Below are 12028 nucleotides of genomic sequence, written 5' to 3' on the forward strand. Positions count from 1 at the left end.
CATTCAAACTGATTAAAAATGCTTATTTCTTCTTCATTATCTAATTTTCAACTGAATTAACCATGTACCTAGTTACCACCCTTAAAATGTATCACTAATTTTTAATAGCAAATTTAAAAACAAATTAAGTTTTAACATGTTTTCTGATTTGTGTCGGCTTTTAGCAAATTTTGCATTTGGAGATATGCAAATGGTTTGAGCAGCAACCCTCGAGAACACACTTTTCAAAATGGGTGAAATATTGCTCGCAGTCTTTGCCCGATTTACCGATTGCGCAAAATGTGAAACTGTCCAAAATCTTTCAGTCTTTGGATCATCAGAGACTGTTCATACAACCAGAGATGTGCTTTGGGGTGAAAATCCTGACACGCTGATCTATGTGGGAATTGTCAGGGAAATTTAAACTTCTGATGGGCAATTCCGCAACTCCGGTGGACCCTCTGCGAATGTCTCTGAATCTGAACTAGAATTGGAGACTTTGGAAAGTTCCAGTTTACTTACCGGAATAATTTCCAGGAAATGGTTGCAAGCTCGAGCAGAGCGCAGATCCAATGTCACATCCTCCACAGAAACCGATAACTTGTAAAATGAGACATGAATTTCCCAGAGAGCAATGGAAATCAGATTTCCAGACTGACCTCCACCCCGACAGGATCCGCCTTCGGGCGATCAGCGAGGCGAAGGCTGCAACATCTGCCTCCGCACCAACTTCCAACCCCGGCCGATCCGATACCTCGAATATGGCCTCCAGAGGACCCGGCTCAAGCCTCACATGTACTGCCTTCGAAATTACCCTGAAAACCTCGCTCCAATACCCTTCCAGCTTTGGACAGGACCAAAACATATGAACGTGGTTTGCGGGGCACCCCCCGCAGCGCTAACATAAGAACTAGGAGCAGGAGTAGGCCATCTGGCCCCTCGAGCCTGCTCCACCATTCAATGAGATCATGGCTGATCTTTTGTGGACTCAGCTCCACTTTCCGGCCCGAACACCATAGACTTTTGCTCTAACAAACAAGCTAAAATCAACACCACTGAAACATTATTTAGAAGACACTAGTTAAACGGCGCAGTGGTTATCACTGCTGCCTCACGGCACTGAGGACCCGGGTTCGATCCCGGCCCTGGGTCACTTTCCGTGTGGAGTTTGCACATTCTCCCCGTGTCTGCGTGGGTCTCACCACCACAACCCAAAAAGGTGTTCAAAATAAGTGGATTGGCTACGCTAAATTGCCCCTTAATGGAACAAAAAAAGAATTGGGTACTCTAAATTTAAAAAAAAGATTTATTAATACAACCCAAAACCCCACACCACATTTAAAGGTTACTTCACACTCTCAGCAGATATGTAGCTTTGTCTCAAAGTCCTCCCAGCAATTGAACAAGCTCTCTTCTTCCTGCCCCATCATGAAAGGTCTTCCAGAATCCATTTAAAACAAAGTCCCTTCACTCTACATTCTGAGATATGGACGTCCAGTAGCAAGAAACTCTGGAAACTCCTTGGACTGTTCAGACAGGGAATCCATCCTTCCCAGCACTATGCCTGGTAGTTAACACAGAAACAGTCCTTTCCCTTTGCTTGGCATTGAAGCACCTCTTTTTGGTTTTCTTTCCCAAATTTCTCTGCCTGGCTGACTTTGAGAGTCTAAGAGTCTTTGCGTAGAAAGACTAGCTGCCTCCTTTATGTCCAGATATGAAGACTTGCTCTTTACTTCAATAAATATTGACCTGGGCCTCTATTCCCGTGACAATGAGGTCACATGGGTGTTTCTGTTGGTGTTCACGACCTCCTATTCTAACTACTTGAACTGACAAATGGCAAATAACATTCGCAAGTCCAGGTAGTCACTATCTCCAATGAGAGAGAACCTGACCTTCACCCCTTGACATTCAATGGCATTGCCATCACTGAACCCCCTACTATCATCATCCTGGACTAGCCATATAAATACCATGGCCACAAAAGCAGGCAGAGGCTAGGCACCCTGCGACTAGTAACTCACCACCTGACTCTAAAACCTGACCACCATCTGCAGGCACAAATCAGGTGTGTGATGGAATGTTCTCCACTTGCCTGGATGAATGTAGCTCCAAAAGCACTTCAGAAACTTTACACCACCCAGGACAAAGCAGCCTGCTTGATTGGCACCCCATTCACAAACATTCATTCCCTCCACCACCTACATACAGTAGTAGCAGTGTGTACCATCTACAAGATGCATTGCAGAAACTCACCAAGCCTCCTCAGATGGCACCTTCCAAACCCACAATCACTACTATCTAGGACAAGGACAGCAGGGACATGGGAAGACCATTACCTGGAAGTTTCCCTCTGAGCCACCCATCACCCTGTCTTGGGAATATATCGCCATTCCTTGACTGTCTCGGGGTTGGAATCCTGGATCTCCTTTCTTAACACACCATTTGGTGTACCTACACCACATAGACAGCATCAGTTCAAAAGGCATCTTCCCGCCACCTTCTGAAGAGCAGTTGAGGATGGGCAATAAATTCCTTAGCCAGCGATGCCCACATCCCAAGAATTATTTTTTTTAAAAAATATATTTTTATTCGCCTCCTTTTTCACACTTTCATCCAAATTTAAACCCACCAGCAAACAATCAGCAATAACAAATACAATGTCAAACCCCTGGTCAACAATCCCCTCCTCCCACCAACCCCCAAACAGTCCCCTACATTTTAAATACAAACATCAAAGAAAAGGAATCCACCGTCCAGCCATACATAGCCATCTCCCCCATGTTCGATGTCATCCAATTCTTGAAAGAGCATAATGAACAAAGCCCATGAATTGTAGAACCCTTCCATCCCTAGCCTCAACTCAAACGTCACCTTCTTGAACATTAAAAATTCCAATAGATCCGTCGCCACGCCAGGGCACAGGGTGGAGAGACTGACCTCCACCCCGACAGGATCCGCCTTCGGGCGATCAGCGAGGCGAAGGCTGCAACATCTGCCTCCGCACCAACTTCCAACCCCGGCCGATCCGATACCTCGAATATGGCCTCCAGAGGACCCGGCTCAAGCCTCACATGTACTGCCTTCGAAATTACCCTGAAAACCTCGCTCCAATACCCTTCCAGCTTTGGACAGGACCAAAACATATGAACGTGGTTTGCGGGGCACCCCCCGCAGCGCTAACATAAGAACTAGGAGCAGGAGTAGGCCATCTGGCCCCTCGAGCCTGCTCCACCATTCAATGAGATCATGGCTGATCTTTTGTGGACTCAGCTCCACTTTCCGGCCCGAACACCATAACCCTTAATCCCATTATTCTTCAAAGAACTATCTATCTTTATCTGAAAAACATTTAATGAAGGAGCCTCTACTGCTTCACTGGGCAAGGAATTCCATAGATTCACAACCCTTTGGGTGAAGAAGTTCCTCCTAAACTCAGTCCTAAATCTACTTCCCCTTATTTTGAGGCTATGCCCCCTAGTTCTGCTTTCACCTGCCAGTGGAAACAACCTGCCCGCATCTATCCTATCTATTCCCTTCATAATTTTATTTGTTTCCATAAGATCCCCCCTCATCCTTCTAAATTGTAACGAGTACAGTCCCAGTCTACTCAACCTCTCCTCGTAATCCAACCCCTTCAGCTCTGTGATTGACCTAGTGAATCTCCTCTGCACACCCTCCAGTGCCAGGACGTCTGTTCTCAAGTAAGGAGACCAAAACTGAACACAATACTCCAGGTGTGGCCTCACTAACACCTTATACAATTGCAGCATAACCTCCCTAGTCTTAAACTCCATCTCTCTAGCAATGAAGGACAAAATTCCATTCACCTTCTTAATCACCTGTTGCACCTGTAAACCAACTTTTTGTGACTCATGCACTAGCACACCCAGGTCTCTCTGCACAGCAGCATGTTTTAATATTTTATCATTTAAATAGTCCCTTTTGCTGTTATTCCTACCAAAATGGATAACCTCACATTTGTCAACATTGTATTCCATCTGTCAGACCCTAGCCCATTCACTTAGCCTATCCAAATCCCTCTGCAGACTTCCAGTATCCTCTGCACTTTTTGCTTTACCACTCATCTTAGTGTCGTCTGCAAACTTGGACACATTGCCCTTGGTCCCCAAGTCCAAATCATCTATGTAAATTGTGAACAATTGTGGGCCCAACACTGATCCCTGAGGGACACCACTAGCTACTGATTGCCAACCAGAGAAACACCCATTAATCCCCACTCTTTGCTTTCTATTCATTAACCAATCCTCTATCCATGCTACTACTTTCCCCTTAATGCCATGCATCTTTATCTTATACAGCAACCTTTAGTGTGGCACCTTGTCAAAGGCTTTCTGGAAATCCAGATATACCACATCCATTGGCTCCCCGTTATCTACCGCACTGGTAATGTCCTCAAAAAATTCCACTAAATTAGTTAGGCATGACCTGCCCTTTATGAACCCATGCTGCGCCTGCCCAATGGGACAATTTCCATCCAGATGCCTCGCTATTTCTTCCTTGATGATAGATTCCAGCATCTTCCCAACTACCGAAGTTAAGATCACTGGCCTATAATTACCCGCTTTCTGCCTACCTCCTTTTTTTAAACAGTGGTGTCACGTTTGCTAATTTCCAATCCGCCGGGACCACCCCAGAGTCTAGTGAATTTTGGTAAATTATCACTAGTGCATTTGCAATTTCCCAAGCCATCTCTTTTAGCACTCTGGGATGCATTCCATCAGGGCCAGGAGACTTGTCTACCTTTCACCCCATTAGCTTGCCCATCACTACCTCCTTAGTGATAACAATCCTCTCAAGGTCCTCACTGTCATAGCCTCATTTCTATCAGTCACTGGCATGTTATTTGTGTCTTCCACTGTGAAGACCGACCCAAAAAACCTGTTCAGCTCCTCAGCCATTTCCTCATCTCCCATTATTAAATCTCCCTTCTCATCCTCTAAAGGACCAATATTTACCTTAGCCACTCTTTTTTGTTTTATATATTTGTAGAAATGTAACAAACATCCTCTACCCCCTCAAAGAGTAGGCTCATCTTCACCTTTTGTGAGGTGCGCCCTATACTCCACCTTCAGTTGTATCAGCCCCAACCTCGCGCACGAAGTTGAGGCATTCACCTTCTGTAGCACCTCACACCACAACCACTCCTCCATGCTCTCTCCCAACTCCTCCTCCCACTTTGTCTTAATCCTCTCCAGCAGTGCCTTCTTTTCTCTCAGAATTGACCCATAAATCGCCGACCCAACCCCCTTCGCCATTCCCCCTGTCGTCAGTACATCCTCCAACAGTGTGGAGGCTGGCACCACTGGGAAGCTCTGTATCTCCTCCTTAGCAGGCCAGGTTAAAATTAGATGCAACTTTTTAAGGAAAACTATGCAAGGACATAATTGTGGGTATTGTTCCTAAAGCAGAAGTAATGTCTTCAGTTCTGAAAAAGAGTCATATTGATTGGACTTGAAACATTAACTCTTTCTCTCTCTACAGATGCTGCGTTTTTTTCCCCATATGTATTATATTAATATCAGCTTCATTAACCTGGACCATCCAAAGAAAATGGTCAAAACATTTGATAGAAATTCTAAAAGTTTAATATGTTTTTCATTCCCAGTTTACCTGAATTATTGGGACCTCTTCAACTTGGGATGTCTGAAATATCTTCTGAACTAAGTAGTCTTGTAAAAACATTCAGGTAAGTGATTACACTCCCAAATTATAATTGTGTATGTATGATGTATATGTTCTGTCTTCCCAGCCATTGTCAGACCTGATTCAATCACAGCAAGCAAGGGCCTTTCTCTCCTCTGTCAAAATAAGCCACTACTCCATATTCATTATGGAAAGTCCCCACCTTCACTACTAGTTTCTCCTTGGATTCCTAGCCTCTAAAAATAATGAAACAAATTTATGGGCTTTTATCTCACTAAGACGAAGACCAAGACAGTCGTCTCTGACTCGTACCATAGACTCCTTACTCCTGTCAATTCCATTCCCCACCTCTCCATGGCCACTGGCTGAAACTACATGGTTTGCAACCTCAGTGTTCTATTTGGCATCAAGCTGTTTCCTACCCCAAGCCCCCTCAATCACAGTGATTGCCGAATTCCACCTCCTTGCATTGCCCATCCATCTATGTCTTGCATATATTATATAATGATCTTTATTGGCACAAGTAGGCTTACATTAACACTGCAGTGTAGTTACTGTGAAAAGCCCCTAGTCACCACTTTCGGGTACACATAGGGAGACTTCAGAATGTCCAAATTACCTAACAGCACGTCTTTCGGAACTTGTGGGAGGAAACCGGAGCACCCGGAGGAAACTCACGCAGACACAGGGAGAATGTGCAGACGCCGCACAGACAGTGACCCAAACCGGGAATCAAACCTGGGACCGTGGCGCTGTGAAGCAACAGTGCTAACCACTATGCTACAGTGCCGCCATATCTGCTTCAAAATGCTATCCGTGCATTTTGTCACCTCCAGACTCCACTGACAATATTCTCCCAGCTAGGCTTCAACCCTCCACTGTCTGTAAACTTGAGCTCTGAAAGGTTTGTGCTGTCCATATCATACCTCCCTCTCCATGTCCTGGCTGCCCACTGTCTTGAATTTGAAATATTTATTCTCATGTACAAATCTTATCATACGAAAATAATGAAACAAGGAGTTAATGAAACGACTATACAAAAGGATAGAATGGACGCTAAGGGCGGTGGTGTAGCTTTGTTGTTTAAGGATGGCATCCGGGCAATAGTAAGGGATGATATTGGTGCTATGGAGGACAAGGTTGAATCAATTTGGGTGGAAATCAGGAATAGTAAGGCGAAAAGGTCACTGATAGGCGTAGTCTATAGGCCACCAAATAGTAACAGGATGGTAGGACAGGCAATAAGCAAAGAAATAACGGATGCATGTAGAAATGGTACAGCGGTTATCATGGGAGATTTTAATCTGCATATCGATTGGTTTAACCAGGTTGGTAAAGGCAGCCTTGAGGAGGAGTTTATAGAATGTGCCCGTGATAATTTCCTGGAACAGTATGTAATGGAACCTACAAGGGAACAAGCGGTCCTAGATCTGGTCCTGTGTAATGAGGCAGGGTTGATTAATGATCTCATAGTTCGGGATCCTCTTGGAAGGAGCGACCACAATATGGTGGAATTTAAAATACAGTTGGAGGATGACAAGGTAAAATCAAACACTAGTGTTTTGTGCTTAAACAAAGGCGATAACAATGGGATGAGAGAAGAACTAGCTAAGGTAGACTGGGAGCAAAGACTTCATGGTGAAGCAGTTGAGGAACAGTGGAGAACCTTCCGAGCGATCTTTCACAGTGTTCAGAAAAGGTTCATACCGACAAAAAAGAAAGACGGTAGAAAGGGGAAAAATCGACCGTGGCTATCTAAGGAGGGGTAAGATTCTTTTTTTTTGTTTTGTTATTGCTTTTCTGTTGTTATATGTGTTACTATGATTTGTATAAAATGATAAAAGTTTAATAAAAATATATTTTAAAAAAACTCGAGTCTCTTCTGCATTTCCCTCTAGCCCTTTCTCCCATCATTGGCGACAATTCCTACTGCCAACTAAACCATATTTCTTTTTTTCTTTAAGATAAATTTAGAGTAACAATTTTTTTTCCAATTAAAGGGCAATTTAGCGTGGTTAATTCACCTACCCTGCACATCTTTTTGGGTTGTGGGGGTGAGACCCACGCAGACACGGGGAGAATGTGCAAACTCCACACAGACAGTGATCTGGTGCCGGGATCAAACCCGGGTCCTCATCGGCGTGATGCAGCCGTGCTAACCACTGCACCGCCGGTGTTCCCAAAATAAACCAGATTTATTTTCCAAAGTTTTCTGTTTCTCTATCTCTATGCATTTTAAAATGCAGCTTGGATCCCCAACCTCAGACCAAGCTTTTGGTCACCCATCTTTTTGGCTGTCTATTTTTGCCTGATTATGCTTCTGTGAAGCACCTTGGGATTTCTTTTCCACACCACTGGAGGTACTATTTAGTTTTTAAAAAATTAATTTATGGGATGTGGCCGTCGCTGGTTAGGCCTGTATTTATTGCCCATCCCTAGTTGCTCTTCAGAAGGTGGGGTGAGTTGAGTTCTTGAACCGCTACAGTCGTTGAGGTGTAGGTATTCCCACTGTGCTGTTAGGGAGTTCCAGGATGTTGCCCCAGCGACTGTGAGGAACGGCGATATATTTCCAAGTCCAGGTGGTGAGTAACCTGGAGGGGAAGCCCCAGGTGGTGGGGTTCCCAAGGACCTGCTGTTCCTGTCCTTCTAGATGGTAGTGGTCGTGTGTTTGGAAGATGTTGTCTAAGGAACCTTCGTGAGTTACTGCAGTGCACCTTGTAGATGGTACACATGGCTGCCACTGTTCATCGGTGGTGGAGGGTTTGAATGTTTGTGGAAGGGGGAGCAATCAACTGGGCAGCTTTATCCTGGATGGTGTTGAGCTTCTTGAGTGTTCTTGGAGCTGCACTCATCCAGGCAAATGGAGAGTTTCCATTACACTCCTGACTTGTGCCTTGTAGATGACGGACAGGCTTTGGGGGTCAAGAGGCGAGTTACTTGGCATAGGATTCCTAGCCTTTGACCTGCCCTGGTAGTCACAGTATTAATATGGCTAGTCCACTTCAGCTTTTGATCAATGGTAATCCCCAGGATGTTGATTTGTGGGAGATTCAGCAATGGTAATGCCATTGAATGTCAAGGGGCGGTGGTTAGATCCTCTCTTGTCGGAGATGTTCATTGCCAGGCACGAATGTAACTTGCTACTTGTCAGCCCGAGCCTGGATAATGCAGATCTGGCTGCATTTGGATATGGACAGCTTCATTATCTGAGGAGTCACAAACGGTGCTGAACATTGTGTAGTCATTTGCAAACATCCCATATCTGACCTTACGATGGATGAAGCAATTGAAGATGGTTGGGCCTAGGGCACTACTATGAAGAACACCTGCAGTGATGTTCTGGAGTTGAGATGATTGACCACAAATTGCATAGTTGTTGAAGGAATTAATCTCGGGGGTTTCTTGGAGATTTCCAGGATGTAAGAATTACAAAAGTAATTACACTAAGTAACACTTAGAAGCAATTTCTATCTCCAAAATAGAAACTGTTACCATGTCTATTTGCATTGCAAAATTATCCTGTGCATTTCATTGGACTAGTGACCAATGTCCTGGATTAATTGTGAGAAATTATAAAATGTAGTAACAAATGTACAAATTGCGTTTGTGTGCGTCTCTGTGTCTTTGCATATCTCTGTATGTCCAGGACACACAGATTCATGCATTCATGAAGTGATCACAAGATAATTGAAGATTAGGAAAATCATTTGGCCCCATACTAGTTCTTTCAACACAAAGCACTTGGGGAGAGATCTCTGCCCTCATTGCGGCATCGTAGTTATTTCTTAAATATATCAGTGGTTGCCTCCACTGGTCCTCCAGCATGTCCATTTCATATGAATTAGGAGCAGAAGCAGTTATCAGTTGAGTGGACCTTCTTTGAACTGCTTATAATGCATTTATATTCCTTCACAAATAAGGAGTACGAAAACTGTACACAGTACTCTGAATGTGGTCTCCCCAATCCCCTGTACAACAGGAGCAAAACAACCCTGCTTTTACATTTCATTTCCCTTGTAATAAGGGGCAGTATTCCATTTACCTTCCTAATCATTTGCTGTGCCTAGGTATTAACTTTTTGTGATTCGTGTACCAGGACACCCAGATCCCTCTACCTCAGTGTTCTGCAATCTCTCTCTATTTAAATAATGTGCTGCTTTTCTATTCTTCCTGCCAAAGTGAACGGGTTCATATTTTTTCACATTATACTCCATCTACCAAATTTTTGCCCACTCGCTTAACCTATCCGTTTCCCTTTTCAGACTCCTTATGTCCTCTTCACAACTTACTTCCCTATCTATCTTTATATCATCAGTAAATTTAGCAACCGTACATTTGGTCCTGTGATCTAAGTTATTGATAAAATTTGTAAATAATTGGGGCATTTGCATTGAACTTGTCACATCTTGCCAACCTGGAAATGACCCATTTATACCTAGTCTCTATTTCCTGTTAGCTAACCAATCCTCTATCCATGCTGATCTGTAACCCCCAAACCATGGGCGCTTATTTTGCGTAGTAACCTTGGGTGTGGCACCTTGTCAAATGCCTTCTGGAAATCGAAATACAGCACATCCACTGTTTCCCTTTATCCACATTGCTTGTTACTTTCTCAAAGAACTTCGCTAAATTAGTCAAACATAATTTCCCTTTCACAAAACCACATTGACTCTTCTCAAGTGTTGATTGATATCTATGTGAAACATTATTTATACCCAGTTCATTTTCTTTTGGATCAGGAAAATAGAGTGCAGTTTGTTCTATGGGTGTTTAGTAGTGCAATGGTAGTGTCCCTACATTTGAGCCAGAATCTTTGGGTTCAGGTCCCACTCCAGGACATGATGCCCTTGAAGGTGCGTTCATAATGCAGGCAAACAGGTTGATTGCCAACTTGCAAATCCTTTCAATATTTTGTGGCGGGTGGTAAGTGGAGGAGAGTGTCCTGGTCAGCCAGAACCTGCAGAAGGCAACAGCAAACTACTGCTGTACTTGCCAAGCATTGCCATGGACCAACACATGGTTGGTTGCCTATGCCCTATCAGGGACGAGAGATATTTTAGTGCAAGAAAGTTCAATGAATTGACTGGATTTAGTTTTAGGCAGCTATGTCAATCAGTTGTGTACATTAATGTGTTTTTTAGCTTCTATCGATCTCTAGTTTATACACAGGTAACCTCAAAACTAGTGCGTTAACAATTCCCTTTTTTTAAACAATATTCAAGTTGCTCTGAACCCCACCATTTTATGTAACTGTTTTTTCCAGGTTGGTAGGCTGTTGCTAGTGCAGCTGCATGGTTCAGTGCTTGGGCACTGGGTATTTGCAATCTATTATTTGCCAGAAGAAGGCTCTACATGTAATATTTCCACGTTTGTGGACTATACAAAGCTAGATAGAAAGTAACCTATGAGGGGGGCTCTAGGTGCCTGCAAAGAGAGTACACAAAAGATGACAGATGGATAATGTGGTGAAATGTGACGTTATTCACTTTGGTACGAAGAACATAAAGTAAGTTTTCTTTAAATGGCAAGGAACATTAAATGGTGGGGTTCAGAGCAATTTGAATATCCTTGTGCACAAAATACAGGGGGAACAATTCTCCCATCGGGAGTCTAAGTGCCGACGCCGGAGTGAAAACCGGAGTGTTTCACTCCGGCATCGGAGTCCGCTCCCAGCCCTCTATTCTCCCGCCCCCCGGGGGGCTAGGAGCGGTGTCGCGTCATTTACGCGCGCCGGGTTACGCGGCGCCGCGTAAATGACATCACTCGCGCATGGGCGGGTTGGCCGGCACCAACCCGTGCATGCGCGGTTGCTGTCCTCCCCGAGGCGGCCCTACAAGAAGATGTCGGATGGATCTTGCGGGGCGGCGGAGGAAATGAGGTCCTCCTTCAGAGAGGCCGGCCCGCCTCTCCCATTTGAGGCCCCCCCCCCCCCACAGCGTTCCCGCGCTGTTCACGCCGGCAACGACCAGGTGTGGACCGCGCCGGCGGGAACCCGTCGTGTTGGGCAGGCCGCTCGGCCGATCCGGGCTGAAGAATCGCCACTCGCCTGTTGTAAACGGCGAGTGGTGATTCTCCGAATGGACAGCCGTGATTCTCACCGTGTTGGTTTGGGGGTGGGTAGGAGAATTGCATGCGGGTGTTGGGGCGGCGTGGTGGGACACGCGCGGTACCCCGGCGATTCTCCCACCCGGTGTGGGGGGGAAGCAAATTCCGCCCAGGAAGTTAACATGCTGGTAAGAAGGCAAATATATGTTGGCCTTGACTTTGGTGGTGCTGTTGGATTTGAAGAGTGAGAAAGTCTTGCTGAATTGTACATCGCAAAAGTGAAACCACACACTGTTTGCAGTTTTGGCCTCTGTACCCATGGAAAGATGTGCTCAAC

The 12028-nt window shown here is 44.9% G+C and overlaps 1 protein-coding gene across 1 annotated transcript in view; it reads left to right on the forward strand.

The window, feature by feature from the left end:
* rpap2 (RNA polymerase II associated protein 2) overlaps positions 1-12028 on the forward strand; it is a 152415-nt gene that overhangs the window by 39913 nt on the left and 100474 nt on the right. Inside the window, exon 9 of the mRNA XM_072510486.1 lies at positions 5609-5689. Within this exon, the coding sequence (XP_072366587.1) occupies positions 5609-5689 (81 nt within the window). The remainder of the gene's footprint in view (positions 1-5608; positions 5690-12028) is intronic.

The sequence above is a fragment of the Scyliorhinus torazame genome, chromosome 7, assembly GCF_047496885.1.
Source record: "Scyliorhinus torazame isolate Kashiwa2021f chromosome 7, sScyTor2.1, whole genome shotgun sequence".
Classification (NCBI taxonomy): domain Eukaryota; kingdom Metazoa; phylum Chordata; class Chondrichthyes; order Carcharhiniformes; family Scyliorhinidae; genus Scyliorhinus; species Scyliorhinus torazame.